This window comes from Leucoraja erinacea, chromosome 13 (assembly GCF_028641065.1).
Source record: "Leucoraja erinacea ecotype New England chromosome 13, Leri_hhj_1, whole genome shotgun sequence".
Lineage (NCBI taxonomy): Eukaryota > Metazoa > Chordata > Chondrichthyes > Rajiformes > Rajidae > Leucoraja > Leucoraja erinaceus.
The window spans coordinates 54,572,310-54,594,492 of NC_073389.1; the positions used below are offsets into that span (position 1 = coordinate 54,572,310).

The window sequence follows — 22,183 nt, forward strand, 5'->3', positions numbered from 1 at the left end:
GCGGTGTGGAATGAGCTCCCAGTGGAAGTGGTGGAGGCAGGTTCATTGGTATTTAAAAATAAATTGGATAGGCATATGGATGAGAAGGGAATGGAGGGTTATGGTACAAGTGCAGGCAGGTGGGACTAAGGGGGAAAAACATTTGTTCGGCATGGACTTGTAGGGCCGAGATGGCCTGTTTCCGTGCTGTAATTGTTATATGGTTATGACAAGCCTGGATAGAGTGGATGTGGAGAGGATGTTTCCACTAGTGGGAGAGTCTAGGACCAGAGGTCACAGCCTCAGAATTAAATGGCGTTCCTTTAGGAAGGAGAGTTTCTTGAGTCAGAGGGTGGTGAATCTGTGGAATTCATTGCCACAGACGGCTGTGGAGGCCACAAGTCAGTGGATATTTTTAAGGCAGAGATAGATAGGTTCTTGATCAGTACTGGTGTCAGGGGTTATGTAGAGAAGGCACGGTGGCGCAGCGGTAGAGTTGCTGCCTCACAACGCCGGAGACCCGGGTACGGGTGCTGTCTGTACGGAGTTTGCACGTTCTCCCCGTGACCTGCGTGGGTTTTCTCCAGGATCTTCAGTTTCCTCCCACAATCCAAAGACGTGCAGGTTTGTAATTAGCTAAATGTCCCTAGTGTGTGTGTAGGACAGTGTTCATGTGCGGGGATCGCTGGTCGGCGTAGACTCGGTGGGCCGAAGGGCCTGTTTCCGCGCTGTATATCTAAACTAAACAAATCAAAAGTAAATGGGTAAGTGCTGGAGTAACTCAGCGGGTCAGGCAACATCTGTGGAGAACATGGATAGGTGACGTTTCACAGAGTGCTGGAGTAACTCAGCGGGTCAGGCAGCATCTATTGTGCTAAGGAAATAGGCAACGTCCTGGACTTGTCGATGGATGTGTTGCAACGTTTTTGAGAGAAGAAGTCAAGTCTGGAGTGTTTAATTGTCACATGTACCGACAATGACGGGATGGGAACTAGGATTCCCACGGTGATCGATGAATCTGGATGGGAGCCAGCACGGCCTCTGGATGTGTGGCTGGGGCCTGACTGATATAAAACACAAAGTGCTGGAGTACCTCAGCGGGTCAGGCAGCAACTCTGAAGGCAATATCTCCAAGTTTGCGGATGACACTAAGCTGGGGGGCAGTGTTAGCTGTGAGGAGGATGCTAGGAGACTGCAAGGTGACTTGGATAGGCTGGGTGAGTGGGCAAATGTTTGGCAGATGCAGTATAATGTGGATAAATGTGAGGTTATCCATTTTGGTGGCAAAACAGGAAAGCAGACTATTATCTGAATGCGGGCCGATTAGGTAAGGGGGGGATGCAGCGAGACCTGGGTGGCATGGTACACCAGTCATTGAAGGTAGGCATTGCAGGTGCAGCAGGCAGTAAAGAAAGCGAATGGTATGTTAGCTTTCATTGCAAAAGGATTTGAGTATAGGAGCAGAGAGGTTCTACTGCAGTTGTACAGGGTCTTGGTGAGACCACACCTGGAGTATTGCGTACAGTTTTGGTCTCCAAATCTGAGGAAGGACATTATTGCCATAGAGGGAGTGCAGAGACGGTTCACCAGACTGATTCCTGGGATGTCAGGACTGTCTTATGAAGAAAGACTGGATAGACTTGGTTTATACTCTCTAGAATTTAGAAGATTGAGAGGGGATCTTATAGAAACTTACAAAATTCTTAAGGGGTTGGACAGGCTAGATGCAGGAAGATTGTTCCCGATGTTGGGGAAGTCCAGGACAAGGGGTCACAGCTTAAGGATAAAGGGGAAATCCTTTAAAACCGAGATGAGAAGAACTTTTTTTCACGCAGAGAGTGGGGAATATCTGGAACTCTCTGCCACAGAGGGTAGTTGAGGCCACTTCATTGGCTATATTTAAGAGGGAGTTAGATGTGGCCCTTGTGGCTAAGGGGATCAGGGGGTATGGAGAGAAGGCAGGTACGGGATACTGAGTTGGATGATCAGCCATGATCATATTGAATGGCGGTGCAGGCTCGATGGGCCGAATGGCCTACTCCTGCACCTAATTTCTATGTTTCTATGTTTCTAACTCTGGAGGGAATGGACAGACTATGTTTCGGGTCAGTGACCTTCTTCAGACTTAATTGAACTTTATTTCCCCTCTCACCTTAAATCGATGGCATCTGGTTTTAGACTCCCTTGCCCGAGAGAAAATCAAACCTAACCACCCTGTCTATGGGAGTGAAGAAGTGTCTCGACCCCGAAACGTCACCCATTCCTTCTGTCCAGAGATGATGCCTGTCCCACTGAGTTACTCCAGCACTTTGTGTCTATCCTGTCTATGGCCCTGGCTGTTTGACAATAACCTTTCCCCTCTAATGTCTGTATTAATGTACGTGCCAGGTCTTATGATGTTTTACTGCAAAGTTTAGCAATGCAACATAGCAACAGGCCCTTCGGCCCACTGAGACCCTACCCATTCACACTAGTTTTATGTTAGCCCACATTCTCATCCACTCAATACACGCTGGGGGTGATTCACAGGTGGGCCGATTAGCCTACAAACCCACACGACTTTGGGATGTGGGAGAAAGCCCACGCAGGTTGCGGGGAGAATGTACAGACAGCACCCGTAGTCGGGATCGAACCCGGGTCTCTGGCGCTGTGAGGCAGCGACTCTACCGCTGCGCCACTGTATCGCCCATGTGTTAATGAAATCCTTTTGATGATATCACCCTGGGATCTCCATCCAAGCTACCTTGATCGGACGCAAGACACAGTCGAGGTGAGCCTTTCATCGCCCTGCCCTTCATTTTAAGAGTGGCTGATCTAATCTCTCAGCGTCTTTTCCAGCATATATACAAAATCCAGACTTACAAAATTCTTAAGGGGTTGGACAGGCTAGATGCAGGAAGATTGCTCCCGATGTTGGGGAAGTCCAGGACAAGGGGTCACAGCTTAAGGATAAGGGGGAAATCCTTTAGAACCGAGATGAGGAGAACTTTTTTCACACAGAGAGTGGTGAATCTCTGGAACTCTCTGCCGCAGAGGGTAGTCGAGGCCACAGTTCATTGGCTATATTTAAGGGGGAGTTAGATGTGGCCCTTGTGGCCAAGGGCATCAGAGGGTATGGAGAGAAGGCAGGTACGGGATACTGAGTTGGATGATCAGCCATGATCATATTGAATGGCGGGTGCAGGCTCGAAGGGCTGAATGGCCTCTACTCCTGCACCTAATTTCTATGTTTCTATATCACTCGATTCACTTTAATGTTCACAAATCGATCAAATTCTTTGCACTAAAATCAAAGGCCAAGACTCCAACGCCTGGAATTGAAAACCTAAGATTCATCCCCCCCTCTGGGTGAAGAACGAACCTGTCCTCCATGTTGGTGCGTTTACTGGAAGCTGTGCACTCTGCTCCCACATTCCTCGTTCAGGAAACTCCCCTGGTCAACCCTCCATCCCTTTAACACTTTAGTTTGTTTTAATGAGGGCTCCTCTCCTCCATCAAGTTTCCAGAGTGTCTGTTTCTACTTAAGTGTAGTTTAGAGATGCTCTTTGGCCCATCGAGTCCATGCTGGCCAGCGATCAACGCGCACTTACACTATCTTACTCAAGCTTGGGACAATTTACATTTATACCACAACAATTACGGATGGTGGGTGCATGGGACGTGCTGCAGGAGGAGGTAGTTGAGGCGGAAGCTATCGTAATGTTTAAGAATCATTTGGACTGGTGTGGGGATAGGGCAGGTTGAGAGGGATATGGGCCAAACGCAGGCAGGTTCGATTAGTGTAGATGGGGCATGTTGGTTGGCATGGGCAAGTTGGGCCGAACGGCCTGTTTCCGCACTGAGCGTGGGCGGACCTGGAGATTTTGCAGTGGTTCAGTGACGTAGAAACGAGTTGGAGATAGACACAGAGTGCTGGAGTAACTCAGCGGGTCAGGCAGCATCTGTGGGGAACATGGATAGGTGACGTTTCACAGAGTGCTGGAGTAACTCAGCGGGTCAGGCAGCATCTGTGGAGAACATGGATAGGTGACGTTTCACACAGTGCTGGAGTAACTCAGCGGGTCAGGCAGCATCTATGGCGCTAAGGAAATAGGCAACGTTTTGGGTGCGAAACCCGTAAGGGTTTCTTCCCGAAACGTTGCCTATTTCCAGAAGGATTTCGGCCCGAAACGTTGCCTATTTCCTTAGCTCCATAGATGCTGCTGCACCATAACTCAGCGGGTCAGGCAGCATCTGTGGAGAACATGGATAGATGACGTTTCAGGTCGGACACTTCTGTGGAGAACATGGATAGATGATGTTTCAGGTCGGACACTTCCTCAGACTTCCCCAGTTGGTGAGGTGGGGGGGCGTGTGCAGGAAGGAACCGCAGATGCTGATTTAAATCGACAATCTGAAGAAGGGTCACCCATTCCTTCTCTCCAGAAACGCTGCCTGTCCCGCAGAGTTACTCCAGCATTTTGTGTCTATCTTTGGTGAGGTGGGGATCATCGTAACGACTGCTTAATGGTGTTTTCTCCCTATACTTGATCCAACTCAAGGACGAGCCCTGAGTTCATTGCAAGAGGATTTGAGTTTAGGAGCAAAGAGGTCCGTCAGCAGTTGTTCAGGGCCCTGCTGAGACCACACCTGGAGTATTGTGCGCAGTTTCGGTCCCCTAATTTGAGGAAGGACATTCTTGCTATTGAGGGAGTGCAGCGTAGGTTCACCAGGTTAATTCCCGGGATGGCGGGACTGTCATACAATGAAAGAATGGGTCGACTGGGCTTGTATTCACTGGAATTTAGAAGGTTGGGAGGGGATCTTATAGAAACATGAAGTTCTTAAGGGATTGGACAGGCTAGGTGCAGGAAACATGTTCCCGATGTTGGGGGGAGTCCAGCACCAGGGGTCACAGTTTAAGAATAAGGGGTAGGCCACTTAGGACTGAGATGAGGAAAAACCTTTTCACCCAGAGAGTTGTGAATCTGTGGTATCTCTGCTACAGAAGGTAGTGGAGGCCGATTCACTGGATGTTTTCAAGAGAGAGTTGGATTTGGTTATTAGGGCCAACGGAATCAAGGGGAGAAAGCAGGAACGGGGCACTGATTGTGGATGATCAGATATCTTCTTCTTCTTGCGTATGGCTATGCTGGACAACTTGTTCTATTTGATCTTATTTGATTGTGCACGCTGCATTTGTCGAAACAGGGCGGACCACGTGAAGGTTGCAATCTGCCCCCCCGATCAGTAATAATAATAATAATAATAATAACTTTATTTGTTAAGCACCTTAAAAACAACCAAAGCTGACCAAAGTGCTGTACATAAAAAAGAAAACAATTGTGGGACAACTTGTTCTATTTGATCTTATTTGATTGTGCACGCCGGGTTGATTGCATTCGTCGAAACAGGGCGGACCAGGTGAAGGTTGCAATCTTCCCCCCCCGATCAGTAATGATCGTGTTGAATGGCGGTGCAGGCTCGAAGGGCCGAATGGCCTACTCCTGCACCTATTGTCTATGTTTCTACGCACGTCTTCAAAACTCACTCAAGTGCTGTGTTTGTAATTCAAAGCACGCCAAGCATCTGAAGAATGAAACGGTTTCCTCTCATTCCATCAAACGCAGACACAGTTGCGTCAGTGGGAACGGGGTCTGTTTTGGAAGTCCAGGGTCAGCCGGCAGAATTATCAAAACGTCACTAATTTAGGTTCGGAAGGGACATGGAATGTACACACCAAGTGGCTTCTCATTCCTGAAATACTTTGACATCTTTATCCCACCAAGAATGTCGGCTTGTTTTGGGAACTGTATTTATGTTCTGGAGGCCAAGGGCACTGCTATTTCAGTCTTGTTTTTTTAAAATTTGTCTATTTTTGTTTTTTTCCTTTCTGTCCCAAGAGCTGCGATCTTATCTTCTGTGGCGTAGGGCCACCTGTCTCGGATGAAACTGGAGCACGTATAGAAAGAACGGCTGTTTTAAGAGGGAACTGCAGATGCTGGAAAATCGAAGGTATACAAAAATGCTGGAGAAACTCAGAGGGTGAGGCAGCATCTATGGAGCGAAGGAAATAAGGCTCTCGTGGTCATTTTTCGACATGTACGAGCGGCCATTACCGCAAATCTCCCGAGTTCGAATCAGGGGAAACTCGGGAGAACTCTTGAATGAACTTGTACAGTGGGACAGGGCTTTAAAGCAGCAAGTCTGCCACTATGCCACCCATTGTTCATACCTGCGGGCTGTAAGCTGCCCAGGTAGGATATTCAATGCTGTCCTTTCTGTTTGCCTGAGGTTCACTCTTGCCATGGAGGAGGCCCAGGACGGAAAGCTTGAATTAGGGGGATTTGGATGTGTTGAAGGTGGATCATGGAATAATTTCTGACATGGAAACATAGAAAATAGGTGCAGGAGGAGACCATTCGGCCCTTCGAGCCAGCATCGCCATTCATTGTGATCATGGCTGATCGTCTCCAATCAATAACCCGTGCCTGCCTTCACCCCGTATCCCTTGACTTCACTAGCCCCCTAGAGCTCTATCTAACTCTCTCTTAAATCCATCCAGTGATTTGGCCTCCACTGCCCTCTGTGGCAGGGAATTCCAAAAATTCACAACTCTCTGGGTGAAAAAGTTTTTTCTCACCTCAGTCTTAAATGACCTCCCCTTTATTCTAAAACCGTGGCCCCTGGTTCTGGACTCGCCCAACATTGGGAACATTTTTCCTGCATCTAGCTTGTCCAGTCCTTTTATAATTTTATATGTTTCCCTCATCCTTCTAAACTCCAGTGAATACAAGCCTAGTCTTTTCAATCTTTCCTCATATGACAGTCCCGCCATCCCAGGGATCAATCTCGTGAACCTACGCTGCACTGCCTCAATCACAAGGATGTCCTTCCTCAAATTAGGACGTAAGGGAGGCCCTCATCAATCATGTCTGCACACCACCTGGATTTGACCAGAGATGTTCGTCACATCGGGCTGTGGCACACGTAGTCCTGCTCATTTCATGCTCAGTGTAATGTCTGCCTGCCCTGCCTGCCTTGAGTGTTTTACCAGGATCTGACCCCTTCCATTAGAGACCCCCCCCCCCCCCCCCAGCTGCCAACCGACTGCATCTTGTGCGAAGAGTTATTTTACCTGAGAACAATTGCACGAGTTGAACAAAAATATTGAGTTGGAAACCTAAACGTCAACATTTATCTCCAATAACGTTTGTATTGCCAGCAATAACATGTACGGGGCACAGTTCGGCTCAAGAGGCAGCGCCAACAAAAACATCGCAACAATAGACCGGAAAGCACGATGCCATCTCTTCTGTGCCAGTCCTGGAGCAGGAACAGTTCTGTGAGATTCTCGGAACAAAGGCTGATTTCAGAGCGAGACATTTGCTGTTGGCAGAGCCGGCGTTGGACGGGTTTTCAGATGCAGATGAGGTGGTTCTTTGGGAATCACAGCTTTCACTTTCACCCTGCATTGACAACCCAATGTGGAACACTGAGATGGAACTGAGCCCTGGGAGATGTTCTTCCACACAATGGTTCAGGTTTATTAATGTCACGTGTACTGAGGCACATTGAAGGCTTTGCTTTGCACGCTATCCATTGGACCAGATAGCACTACATATAAATACCATCAAGTCAAACTCCAGTCCAACAGATGGAGCAAAGGGGAAGATACAGAGTGCAGGATATAGTCTCAGCATTGTAGTTCCACAGACAAAGTCCAATGTCCGCAATGGGGTAGAGGTGAATCGGACAGTACCCTAGCTTATGGAAGGACCGTTCAGAAGCCTGAAAACAGAGGGGAAGAAGCTGTTCCTGAGTCTGGTGCTGCACGCTTTCAAGCTTGGATAGAAAATAGGTGCAGGAGTAGGCCATTCGGCCCTTCGAGCCAGCACCGCCATTCATTGTGATCATGGCTGATCGTCCCCTATCAATAACCCGTGCCTGCCTTCTCCCCATATCCCTTGACTCCACTCGCCCCTAGAGCTCAATCTATCTCTCTTAAATCCATCCAGTGACTTGGCCTCCACTGCCCTCTGTGGCAGGGAATTCCACAAATTCACAACTCTCTGGGTGAAAAAGTTTTTTCTCACCTCAGTCTTAAATGGCCTCCCCTTTATTCTAAGACTGTGTGTGGCCCCTGGTTCTGGACTCGCCCAACATTGGGAGCATTTTTCCTGCATCTAGCTTGTCCAGTCCTTTTATAATGTTATATGTTTCTATAAGATCCCGACCCCTCATCCTTCTAAACTCCAGTGAATACAAGCCTAGTCTTTTCAATCTTTCAGCCTTGGTGAGAACTGTTCCCAAACCGAGCCGCCATGCATGTCGATGGTCTGCTTCCTGCAGTGTTGTGCCAAGTGTTAGATCAAGCAACTTTGTGTCAGTAGAACAATGCAAGTTGGTGCAGTCCCTGCCCCTTCCCCACACGGGTGGGATTGCAGGTCCCCGGATCCCTGGCTCCTGCCCCTCGAGTACAGCGGCCAAAGTCTTTCAGATCCCCACCACCAGAGCAAACTGAGAGTTAAATACGATCCAACTATTCTCTGCAGACAGAGAGTAATGTCCTTCTTCCTTCTCTCAGTGTGTGAGCTTGCAGCCCCCGACAGCCAAGGGTGGAGGTTTAAATAAAGGGGTGCGTGGGTTACTGACACTGTCAGTCGGGCCTGTGGTGATGAGGAGCGAGCGGTCAGGTCAGCCTTGGTCACGAGGCCTTGATCGGCCGCGGGATGAAGTGGGTGCTGGCGTGGTGCATGCGGGCCTTGCTTCCTATCTTGGCCGCTCCTCGCTTGGTCAGCGCCACGTACAGGCGCGGGTGCGTGTGCGACGAGTACGTGTTGTAGTAATTCTCCTCCATCTGCTCCTTGAACAGGCAGTCCTCACTGAAGGTCTCCTGCACACAAGAAGTCAGGCTTCAGCATGGCGGCAACTGCTCGATAAAGCCCACACACGGCAACAGGCCCACACACGCACACACAGGCCCACACACACACACACACACACACACACAGGCCCACACACGCAACAGGCCCACACACAGGCCCACACACACACACACACACACACACACACACCACACAGGCCCCCACACGGCAACAGGCCACACACACACACACACACAACGGCCCACACACACACGGCAACAGGCCCACACACACGGCAACAGGCCCACACACACACGGCAACAGACCCCACACACACACACACGGCAACAGGCCCACACACGGCAACAGGCCCACACACGGCAACAGGCCCACACACAACAACAGGCCCACACACACACACACAGGCCCACACACGGCAACGGGCACACACACACAGGCCCACACACGGCAACAGGCCCACACACACACAGCAACAGGCCCCACAACAGGCCCACACACGGCAACAGGCCCACACACGGCAACAGGCCAACCCACACACAAGCAAGAGTTGTCACGCACACAGAGACAAAGATAGGTGCAGGAGGAGGCCATTCGGCCCTTCGAGCCAGCACCGCTATTCAATGTGATCATGGCTGATCATCCACAATCAGTACCCCGTTCCTGCCTTCTCCCCATATCCCCTTGACTCCGTTAGCCCAAAGAGCTAAATCTAACTCTCTCTTGAATGGGGTACTGATTGTGGATGTTCAGCCAGGATCACATTGAATGGCGGTGCTGGCTCGAAGGGCTGAATGGCCTCCTCCTGCACCTGTTGTCTATTGTCTAATGCATCAGTGAATCGGCCTCCACTGCCTTCTGCGGCAGAGAATTCCACACTCACAACTCTCTGGGTGAAAAGGATTTTCCTCATCTCAGTCCTCAATGGCCGACCCCTTATTCTTAAACTCTGTGAAACGTCACCTATCCATGTTCTCCACAGATGCTGCCTGACCCGCTGAGTTACTCCAGCACTCTGTGTTTATCTTTGCTATAAACCAGCATCTGCGGTTCTTTCTTTCTTCCGGCAGAGGAGTCGAAAACTGTACCCCAGTTAGACTCACACCTGCAGGGACTGTATAGGTAGAGCCACACCTTCAGGGACTGGACCCCAGGTAGACTCACGCCTTCAGGGACTGTACAGGTAGACTCACACCTGCAGGGACTGGACCCCAGGTAGACTCGCACCTTCAGGGACTGGACCACAGGTAGACTCACACCTGCAGGGACTGGACCACAGGTAGACTCACACCTGCAGGGACTGTATAGGTAGAGCCACACCTGCAGGGACTAGACCCCAGGTAGACTAACAGCTTTAAGGAAGGCAGGCAGACTGTGGATACTGAGCACCGACAGTCGGGCTGATATTGTTGAGGTCTCTGGGCTGAAGGCAAGGGTTGGCTCCATGTTGTGGAGAGGGCGTGAGGAGGTGTGGCGACACTTACTGAACCGTAGAGCTTGCCCCGGCTGGTGATGGCGAGGAACAGCTGACTGGCCACGGCCCGAATGCAGACGATGCCAACCTGGATGGAGAAGAACTCCATGACACCTGCCGGAGACAGCGGTGAGCAGCCATGAATACAGAGACGATACAACAGGAGGGTCACAGTAACACGCACGACACTGGCGGACGGCACGGTCTACAGCAGCGTTTGGTTTAGTTTTGTTTGGACTCGTTTATCGAGGTAGGTCATAAGTGAGGATGTAAGTGAGGATTTTCGAGGATGTAACTAGTAGAGTGGATAAGGGAGAACCAGTGGATGTTTTATATCTGGACTTTCGGAAAGCTTTCGACAAGGTCCCACATAAGAGATTAGTATACAAACTTAAAGCACACGGCATTGGGGGTTCAGTATTGATGTGGATAGAGAACTGGCTGGCAGACAGGAAGCAAAGAGTATGAGTAAACGGGTCCTTTTCACAATGGCAGGCAGTGACTAGTGGGGTACCGCAAGGCTCAGTTCTGGGACCCCAGCTATTTACGATATATATTAATGATCTGGACGAGGGAATTGAATGCAACATCTCCAAGTTTGTGGGTGACACGAAGCTGGGGGGCAGTGTTAGCTGTGAGGAGGATGCTAGGAGGCTGCAAGGTGACTTGGATAGGCTGGGTGAGTGGGCAAATGCATGGCAGATGCAGTATAATGTGGATAAATGTGAGGTTATCCATTTTGGTGGCAAAAACGGGAAAGTAGACTATTATCTGAATGGTGGCCGAATAGGAAAGGGGGAGATGCAACGAGACCTGGGTGTCATGGTACACCAGTCATTGAAAGTAGGCATGCAGGTGCAGCAGGCAGTGAAGAAAGCCAATGGTATGTTAGCATTCATAGCAAAAGGATTTGAGTATAGGAGCAGGGAGGTTCTACTGCAGTTGTACAGGGTCTTGGTGAGACCACACCTGGAGTATTGCGTACAGTTTTGGTCTCCTAATCTGAGGAAAGACATTCTTGCCATAGAAGGTTCACCAGACTGATTCCTGGGATGTCAGGACTTTCATATGAAGAAAGACTGGATAGACTCGGTTTGTACTCGCTAGAATTTAAAAGATTGAGGGGGGATCTTATAGAAACTTACAAAATTCTTAAGGGGTTGGACAGGCTAGATGCAGGAAGATTGTTCCTGATGTTGGGGAAGTCCAGGACAAGGGGTCATAGTTTAAGGATAAGGGGGAAATCTTTTAGGACCGAGATGAGGAAAACTTCTTTCACACAGAGAGCGGTGAATCTGTGGAACTCTCTGCCGCAGAGGGTAGTTGAGGCCACACAGTTCATTGGCTATATTTAAGAGGGAGTTAGATGTGGCCCTTGTGGCTAAAGGGATCAGGGGGTATGGAGAGAAGGCAGGTACAGGGATACTGAGTTGGATGATCAGCCATGATCATATTGAATGGCGAATGGTGCAGGCTCGAATGGCCTACTCCTGCACCTATTTTCTATGTTTCTATGATAGGAGCAGAATTGGGCCATTCGGCCCATCAAGTCTACTCCGCCATTTAATCACGGCTGATCTATCTCTCCCTCCTAACCCCATTCTCCTGCGTTATCCCCATAACCCCTGACATCTGCACTAATCAAGAATCTATCTATCTCTGCCTTAATAATACCCACTGACTTGGTCAATGGAGGAACAATGAGCGTTGTTTTGTTGTGTGCTGCCCAGTCAATGAGAAGACAATACATGATTACAATCTCTTCAACAAGGAACTGCAGATGCTGGAAATTCTGAAGAAGGGTTTCGGCCCGAAACGTCGCCTATTTCCTTCGCTCCATAGATGCTGCGGCACCCGCTGAGTTTCTCCACTTGATTACAATCGGTTTGTCCACAATGTACTGATACATGATACAGGATGAAGCCAATAATATTTAGTGCAAGGTAAAATCCAATCAAAGATAGTCCGAGGGTCACCAGTGAGGTAGATAGTAGTTCAGGACACCTCTCTCTGGTTGTGGTGGGATGATTCAGTTGCCTGATATCAGCTGGGAAGAAACTGTCCCTGAATCTGGAGGTGTGCGTTTGTTTTCACACTTCTGTACCTCTTGCCTGATGGGAGGGGGGAGAAGAGGGAGTGGCCGGGGGTGAGACTGGTCCTTGATGATGCTGCTGGCCTTGCCGAGGCAGCGTGAGGTGGAGATGGAGTCAATGGAAGGGAGGTTGGTTGTTGGTCACAGGTCTTCCAAGCATGGAGGGTGTTAGTGAGCGACTGCAATTAATTACATGAAACAGTTTCATCAACACAATGAAGTTAATAGGCTCATCAAATTGATGAAACTGTTAATGTTCAGAGGTAAAAGGCAAACATTCATCCTAACGGCATCATCAAGGACCCACACACCATCCTGGCCATACACTCATCTCCCTGCTACCTTCAGGTAGAAGGTACAGGAGCCTGAAGACTGCAACGTCCAGGTTCAGGAATAGCTACTTCCCCACAACCATCAGGCTATTAAACTCAACTGAAACAAAACTCTGAACATTAATAGCCGATTATCTGTTTAGTTGCACTTTATCTGCTTATTTATTGATGTGTGTATATTTATATAATGGTATATGGACACACTGATCCGTTCTGTATTCATGCCTACTATGTTCTGTTGTGCTGAAGCAAAGCAAGAATTTCATTGTCCTATTTGGAACACATGATAATAAATTCTCTTGACTTGAGATATTGTCAAATTGGGAATGAAGGAACAGTTATTTTCTTGTGTACAACAATAGATATCTAGATCTTTAATGCACACAGTCTTATGCCCAGAATCGGGGAATTAAAAACCATAGGTTTAAGGTGGGAGGGAAAAGATGAGAACCTGAGGGGCAACCTTTTCACACAGAGGGTGGTGGGTGTGTGGAACGAGCTGCCAGAGGAGGTGGTTGAGGCTGGGACTATCCCAACGTTTAAGAAACAGACAGGAAAATGTTTGGAGGGATATGGGCCAAACGCAGGCAGGTTGGGACTAGTATAGCTGGGACATTGTTGGCCAGTGTGGGCAGGTTGGGCCGAAGGGCCTGTTTCCACACTGTATCACTCTGACTATGAATCGACATGTTTCAGAAAGAACTGCAGATGCTGGAAAAATCGAAGGTGGACAAAAATGCTGGAGAAACTCAGCGGGTGAGGCAGCATCTACGGAGCGAATGAATAGGTGATGTTTCGGGTAGAGACATCCGAAGGATTAGGTGACGTTTCGGATCGAGACCCGGAAGGGTCTCGACCCGAAACGTCACCTATTCCTTCGCTCCACATATACTGCCTCACCCGCTGAGTTTCTCCAGCATTTTTTGTCTACCTATGACTCGACATGCATAGGATCCAGGTCGACGAGGGGTGTCTGGTACTATGAGATGGCTGCTGGGGTGGCTGGTTGACGGGGAAGTGTAGGGCACCAATAGACAATAGGTGCAGGAGTAGGCCATTCGGCCCTTCGAGCCAGCACCGCCATTCAATGTGATCATGGCTGATCGTCCCCAATCAGTACCCCGTTCCTGCCTTCTCCCCATCTCCCCTGACTCCGCTATCTTTAAGAGCCCTATCTAGCTCTCTCTTGAAAGCATCCAGAGAACCGGCCTCCACCGCCCTCTGAGGCAGAAAATTCCACAGACTCACCAATCTCTGTGAGAAAAAGTGTTTCCTCGTCTCCGTTCTAAATGGCTTACTCCTTATTCGTAAACTGTGACCCCTGGTTCTGGACTCCCCCAACATCGGGAACATGTTTCCTGCCTCTAGCACGTCCAAACCCTTAATAATCTTATATGTTTCAATTAGATCCCCTCTCATCCGTCTAAACTCCAGAGTGTGCATGCTGAGCTGCTCCATTCTCTCAGCATAAGACAGTCCCGCCATCCCGGGAATTAACCTTGTAAACCTACGCTGCACTCCCTCAATAGCAAGAATGTCCTTCCTCAAATTGGGAGACCAAAACAGCACACAATACTCCAGGTGTGGTCTCACTAGGGCCCTGTACAACTGCAGAACGACCTCTTTGCTCCTATACACAACTCCTCTTGTTAGGAAGGCCAACATGCCATTGGCTTTCTTCACTGCTTGCTGTACCTACATGCTTACTTTCATAGACTGATGTACAAGGACCACCAGATCCCGTTGTACTTCCCCTTTTCCCAAGCCCAAGCCACCAGTCGTCACTTACCGTACTGACTGCTCTCGTGGGTCCCGTTGACTCGGCCACTGGGAAGTATCTGGAGGTGGAATCCGATTCCCACCCTGCAGTAGAGGAACCGCTGCTCACCTGCTCCCTTCCTCATCCAGGACATCCCGTGCTCGTCCTTGCCCCACGGGGAGGGGAGCAACGTGGCGTCCGACCCTGGGGGAGAGAAGCAGGGCAGGGGAGAGAGCGTTACTCTCAGAGTTCGGCAGTCAATGAAAGGAAGCATGCAGGTACAGCAGGCAGTGAAGAAAGTGAATGGCATGTTGGCCTTCATAACAAGAGGAGTCGAGTCTAGGAGCAAAGTGGTCCTTCTGCAGTTATACCGAGCCCTAGTGAGACCACACCTGGAGTATTGTGCGCAGTTTTGGTCCCGTAATTTGCGGAAGGATATTCTTGCTGGTGAAGGAGTGCAGCGTGTGTTCATCAGGTTGATTCGCGGGATGGCGGGACTGTCATATGCTGAGAGAATGGAGCGGCTGGGCTTGTATATTCTCGAGTTTAGAAGGATGAGAGGAGATCTTATTGAAACATATAAATCATTAAGGATTTGGACACGCTGGAGGCAGGAAACATGTTCCTGATGTTGGGGGAGTCCAGAACCAGGGGCCACAGAGGGTGGTGAGTGTGGAATTCTCTGCCTCAGAGGGCGGTGGAGGCCGGTTCTCTGGATACTTTAGAGAGAGAGCTAGATAGGGCTCTTAAAGATAGCGGAGTCAGGGGATATGGGGGAGAAGGCAGGAATGGGGCACTGATTGGGGATGATCAGCCATGATCACATTGAATTGTGGTGCTGGCTCGAAGGGCCGAATGGTCTCCTCCTGCACCTATTGTCGATAGTTGCAGGTTAACACGTTAATGAAAAAGGAACGGGAGGCCGTGTCAAATAGTTGGGGAAACAGCTGGTTGATTGAAGACAGAAAAGGCCCTTCGGCCCACAATGTCTGTGCTGGACACGATACCAAGTTAATCTTCCCTGCCTGCATGTGATCCATATCCCTCCATTCCCAGCATATCCATGTGCCCGTCCAACAGCCTCTTAAACACCACAGTCGTATCTGCCTCCACCCCCCCCCCCCCCCCCCCCCCCCCCCCGGCAGCGCGTTCCAGCGCACCCCCCCCCCCCCCCCCCCCCCGTGTAAAACACACAGCTCCTTTAAACTTTGCCACTCTCACCTTAAAGCTGTGCCCTCTAGTCTTCGAGATATCCTCCCCTCCCCCCTCCAGGATGCAGGTTCTGAATGTCTACCTTATCTACACCTCTCGTCATTTTAACCATATAACATATAACAATTACAGCACGGAAACAGGCCATCTCGACCCTTATAGTCCGTGCCGAACACATATTCTCCCCTAGTCCCATACACCTGCGCTCAGACCATAATCCTCCATTCCCTTCCCGTCCATATAACTATCCAATTTATTTTTAAATGATAAAAACGAACCTGCCTCCACCACCTTCACTGGAAGCTCATTCCACACAGCTACCACTCTCTGAGTAAAGAAGTTCCCCCTCATGTTACCCTTAAACTTCTGTCCCTTAATTCTCAAGTCATGTCCTCTTGTTTGAATCTTCCCTACTCTCAGTGGGAAAAGCTTGTCCACATCAACTCTGTCTATCCCTCTCATCATTTAAAAAAACTCTATCAAGTCCCCCCTTAACCTTCTGCGCTCCAAAGAATAAAGCCCTAACTTGTTCAACCTTTCTCTGTAACTTAGTTGTTGAAACCCAGGCAACATTCTAGTAAATCTCCTCTGTACTCTCTCTATTTTGTTGACATCCTTCCTATAATTAGGTGATTAGGCATTTTATATACTTCTACTGGGCAGCAAGGTGGTGCATCAGGTAGAGCTGCTGCCTCACAGCGCCAGAGACCCGGGTTCCATCCTGACTACGGGTGCTGTCTGTACGGAGTGTGCACGTTCTCCCCGTGACCTGCGCGGGTTTTCTCCGGGTGCTCCGGTTTCTTCGCAAACTCCAAAGGCGTGCAGGTCTGCATGTTAACTACTGTAGCTTTAGTATAAATAGTGGTACGTTTTTACTAGGCAGAAGCCTTGAGCATCCCAGACCAGCCGTGTCCAGCCCAGACCAGCCGTGTCCAGCCCAGACCATCCGTGTCCAGCCCAGACCAGCCGTGTCCAGCTCAGACCATCAGTGTCCAGCCCAGACCATCCGTGTCCAGCCCAGACCAGCCGTGTCCAGCCCAGACCAGCCGTGTCCAGCCCAGACCAGCCGTGTCCAGCTCAGACCAGCCGTGACCAGCCCAGACCATCAGTGTCCAGCCCAGACCAGCCGTGTCCAGCTCAGACCATCAGTGTCCAGCCCAGACCATCAGTGTCCAGCCCAGACCAGCCGTGTCCAGCTCAGACCATCAGTGTCCAGCCCAGACCATCAGTGTCCAGCCCAGACCAGCCGTGTCCAGCCCAGACCATCAGTGTCCAGCCCAGACCAGCCGTGTCCAGCCCAGACCAGCCGTGTCCAGCCCAGACCAGCCGTGTCCAGCCCAGACCAGCCGTGTCCAGCCCAGACCAGCCGTGTCCAGCCCAGACCAGCCGTGTCCAGCTCAGACCATCAGTGTCCAGCCCAGACCATTAGTGTCCAGCCCAGACCAGCCGTGTCCAGCCCAGACCAGCCCTGTCCAGCCCAGACCATCAGTGTCCAGCCCAGACCATCAGTGTCCAGCCCAGACCAGCCGTGTCCAGCCCAGACCAGCCGTGTCCAGCCCAGACCAGCCCTGTCCACACGAGCCGTGTCCAGCCCAGACCAGCCGTGTCCAGCCCAGACCAGCCGTGTCCAGCCGAGACCAGCCATGTCCAGCCCAGACCAGCCGTGACCATCCCAGACCAGCAGTGTCCAGCCACTCTCACCCTGCCCCTTGCCCCTCACCCCTACCTTGCCACTTGGCCTTGTGCTTCTGCAGGCCGTTCCTCCAGCCCTGGCTTCTCGCTGCACCTTTGTGATTCACCCTGGCTGCGTCCGACACCATCTCCCGGGCGTTTACTAAGAGCAGCAGCGCAGTGAGGCAGCGCACAGTCCAGTGGGCTCCTGGTACAAGCCCTCGTGTCATCACAATAGATGCCTCTTCCCTGGCTCTTTCTCTCTCTCCTTCTCCCCCCACGACCGGCCCCGCGCGATCATTCACTCCCCAAGACGGTGCGCATCTACCCACAGCCAAATATTATTGTTGGTTACTCAGTGACAATGATATTTATATGATGCACAGAGCCAGTGATGTGTTCCTCATCGTGATTAACAATCAGCCTGTCCTCTGCTTCAAGTAAACACATCTTATGCAGGGTCATTTGTAGAGGCTGAGAACTCACAATGTCGACCGATAGACAGAGCTGCTAAACGGGGATTAACCCTGCCCCCTGCCCCCCTGACCCCTGCCCCCTGCCCCCTGCCCCACCTGGGAACCTTCATAAAGTCATAGGAGCAGAATTAGGCCGTTCGGCCCATCCACTCTACTCCGCCATTCTATCCTGTCATATGCCGAGTAATGGAGCGGCTGGGCTCGTACACTCTGGAGTTTAGAAGGATGAGAGGGAATCTTATTGAAACATATAAGATTATTAAGGGTTTGGACACCCTAGAGGCAGGAAACATGTTCCCGATGTTGGGGGGGTCCAGAACCAGGGGCCACACAGTTTAAGAATAAGGGGTAGCCGTTTAGAACGGAGACGAGTAAACACTTTTTCTCACAGAGAGTGGTGAGTCTGTGGAATTCTCTGCCTCAGAGGGCGGTGGAGGCCGGTTCTCTGGATGCTTTCAAGAGAGAGCTAGATAGGGCTCTTAAAAATAGTGGAGTCAGGGGATATGGGGGGAAGGCAGGAACGGGGTACTGATTGGGGATGATCAGCCATGATCACATTGAATGGCGGTGCTGGCTCGAAGGGCCGAATGGCCTACTCCTGCACCTATTGTCTATTGTCTAACCCCATTCTCCTGCCTTCTCCCCATAACCCCCGACATCCGTACTGATCAAGGATCTGTCAAGTCTGATGAAGGGTCTCGACCCAAAACGTCACCTATTCATTTTCTCCAATGAAGCTGCCTGATCCACTGAGTTACTCCAGCTTTTGTGTCTATCTTCGGTGTCAACCAACGCCTGCAGTTCCTTCCTACAAGGGAATCTGTCAACATTTGCCAGGGTGAGAGAGAGAGAGGGCCTGGTACAGCGGAGTGGAGGGAGGGGGAGGGGAGGGAGGGGAGGGAGGGAGGGGGAGGGGGAGAGGAGGGGGAAGCGGAGGGAGGGGGGGGGAGGTAGGGGAAGAGAGGGAGATGGGGGGGGGGGAGGGGAGGGAGAGGGAGGGAGCGGGAGGGGAGGAAGGGGGTAGGCGGGGGTAGTGAGGGGAGTGAGGGGGAGGGGAGTGAGGGGGGGGAGGGGGGAGGGAAGGAAGGGGAGGAGGGAGAGGGGAGGGGGGTCGAGGGGAGGGGAGGCCATTCACGGGAGATTTGTTCCAGCACGTGAGCCGGCAGTGTGTGGGATGCAGCATTTGTGTGCTATTAGTGTTTAGTTTAGTTCAGAGATACAGCACGGAAACAGGCCCTTCGGCCCACCGAGTCCGTGCCGACCAGCGATCCCCGCACACTAACACTATCCTACACACACTAGGGACAACTTACATTTACACCAAGCCAATTAACCTACAAACCTGTGGAGTGTGGGAGGAAACCAGACCGTAAGGTCATTAGGTCAAAAGTGATTGGTGTAGAATTAAGCCATGCAGCCCATCATGTCTACTCCGCCATTCAATCATGCCAGATCTATCTCTCCCTCGCTCCTAACCCCTTTCTCCTGCCTTCTCCCCACAATCTCTGACATCCGTACGAATCAAACATGTATCTATTTCTGCCTTTAAAATATCCATTGATGGTCTCCACAGCCTTCTGAGAATTCCACAGATTCACCACCCTCTAAAGACATTTCTGCTCATCTCCTTCCTAAAAGAACGTCCTTTAATTCTGAGGCTGTGACCTCTGGTCCTAGACTCTCCCACTAGTGGAAACATCCTCTCCACTTCCACTCCATCCAGATCATATCACCACCAGGGGCCGCCGCACGATTGGCAGCCCCGCCAACAGTCTGTTTGATCCTTCGTTTTTTTTTGTTTTTTTAGTGTGTGTTAATAAACAGTTCCTGCCTTCTCCCCATATCCCCTGACTCCGCTATCTTTAAGAGCCCTATCTAGCTCTCTTGAAAGCATCCAGAGAACCGGCCTCCACCGCCCTCTGAAGCAGAGAATTCCACAGACTCACAACTCTCTGTGAGAAAAAGTGTTTCCTCGTCTCCGTTCTAAATGGCTTACCCCTTATTCTTAAACTGTGTGTGGCCCCTGGTTCTGGACTCCCCCAACATCGGGAACATGTTTCCTGCCTCTAGCGTGTCCAAACCCTTAACAATCTTATATGTTTCAATAAGATGCCCTCTCATCCTTCTAAACTCCAGAGTGTACAAGCCCAGCCGCTCCATTCTCTCAGCATATGACAGTCCCGCCATCCCGGGAATTAACCTGGTGAACCTACGCTGCACTCTCTCAATAGTTTTGTGTGTCCCGTTGCTTTTATCTGTATGACTGACTTGGCAAATGAAATTCCTCATATGTTGCAAAACATACTTAGCAAGTTTTTTTGCACAGACTTATTATTTTTACTGTCTTGCAAAATGTATGTGTCATTTCTATATAATTGATGTCTCTGTGTGTTATGTGTCTGCATCTGTGATGCTGCTGGAAGCCAGACTATCTCTATACTTGTGCTTCTGACAGTAAAGTCCACTCAGTTCATCTTGGACATCGGCGAGACCAAACGGAGACTAGTCGATCGTTTTGTTGAGCACCTTCGCTCAGTCCGCCTGGACCTGGATGTACCTGACCTCCCAGTTGCCAAACACTTTACCTCCCTCTCCCATTCCCACACCGACCTTTCTGCCATTGGCCACCTCCATTGTCAGAGTGAGGCAACACACAATTAACACTATCCTACATTTGTACCAAGTCGATTAACCTGCAAACCTGTACGTCTTTGGAGTGTGGGAGGAAGCCGGAGCACCCGGAGAAAACCCACTCAGGCCACGGGGAGAACGTACAATCTCCACACAGACAGCACCCGTAGCCAGGATCTAACCTGGGTCTCTGGTGCTGTAAGCGCTGTACGGATGCAACTCTACTGCTGCGCAACTGTGCTGAACTATAATCTATATCAATAGACAATAGACAATAGGTGCAGGAGTAGAGACCATTTGGCCCTTCGAGCCAGCACCGCCATTCAATGTGATCATGGCTGATCATCCACAATCAGTACCCCGTTCCTGCCTTCTCCCCATATCCCCTGACTCCGCTATGTTTATGAGACCCATCTAGCTCTCTCTTGATGGCGTCCTCTGATGGCGGCGCTGGCTTAACAGCTGCAGCCCACCTGCAATCCGTCTGGTTTTTTTTCTTTCTCTTTGTTCCTTGTCATGTTTTAGTTAATTTTAGGGACGACAGATGGCACAATGGGCTAAGTGTTCGGCTGGCGACCGGAAGGTAGCCGGTTCGAATCCCGCTTGGAGTGCATACTGTCGTTGTGTCCTTGGGGCAAGACACTTCACCCACCTTTGCCTGTGTGTAAATGTAATGTAATTATGTGAAGCACTTTGGGGTCAATGCAAGTTGACTAAAAATGTGCTATATAAATAAGATTTATTTATTATTATTAATTTTGTTTTATTAAGTTGTGTGTGTGTGTGGGTGGGGTGGGAGAAACATGTTTTGGTCTCTTCCTTCGGGGGATGCGACTTTTTTTCTGTCGTATTCTCCGTCCCCGTCTCCGTCTGCGCCGAGGCCTAATGGCGGCCTTGGAGCTGTGGTGACGGCAGCAACCACCCGCGGAGTTTGAACCGGCCCGTTCGCGGAGCACGGTTGAGCCGCAGGATTTACCATCACCCGGTGGGGTCACAACATCTGGCGCCTGGATCGTCTCGGCACAGAGGGAGAACAAAGAGGGAAGAGTCAGAGACTTTAAGATTTTGCCTTCCATCACAGTGAGGAGGTGTTTGGTGAACTCACTGTGGTGGATGCTAAACTTGTGTTGATTATGTGTTTTTGTCATTTTTTATTATATGTATGACTGCAGGGAAACGAAATTTCGTCCAGACCGAAAGGTCTGAATGACAATAAACAAATCTAATCTAATCTAATCTGAAAGCATCCAAAGAATCTGCCTCCATTGCCCTCTGAGGCAGAGAATTCCACAGACTCACAAATCTCTGTGAGAATTTTTTTTTCCGTCGTCTCTGTTCTAATGGCTTACCCCTATTCTTAAACTGTTGGCCCCTGGTTCTGGACTCCCCCCAACCAGGTCGGAAACAGAACCGTTTCCTGCCTCTAGCGTGTCCACGCCCTTAACAATGCGTATCTGTTTCAATCAGACAAGATCTCTTGTAACCACATCTTACTTTTTCAGAATAAAAACATTTCCGGCAGACATCTTACAAAATCACGTAGGCGAGATCTCACTACCGTTCCCTTTCTCCACAATTCCCGTTACTTCGTGAAACAATTCCTGTATCTGGGTCAAACATGAATCTCTCCCTAGTATTTTGCCGTGGGCGCTCTTTGAGTCTTTCTCTCAGCACCCGCATACATCAAGCAACG

The 22,183-nt window shown here is 50.2% G+C and overlaps 1 protein-coding gene across 1 annotated transcript in view; it reads right to left on the minus strand.

The window, feature by feature from the left end:
* Nucleotides 1–7,104: 7,104 nt before the first annotated feature.
* The window catches only part of fgf9 (fibroblast growth factor 9), a 20,268-nt gene continuing 5,189 nt past the window's right edge, over nt 7,105–22,183 (minus strand). Inside the window, exons 2-4 of the mRNA XM_055645279.1 lie at nt 14,531–14,704; nt 10,328–10,431; nt 7,105–8,854 (exon numbers count right to left, since the gene is read on the minus strand). Of these exons, the coding sequence (XP_055501254.1) occupies nt 8,666–8,854; nt 10,328–10,431; nt 14,531–14,654 (417 nt within the window). The 5' untranslated portion in view covers nt 14,655–14,704 and the 3' untranslated portion in view covers nt 7,105–8,665. The remainder of the gene's footprint in view (nt 8,855–10,327; nt 10,432–14,530; nt 14,705–22,183) is intronic.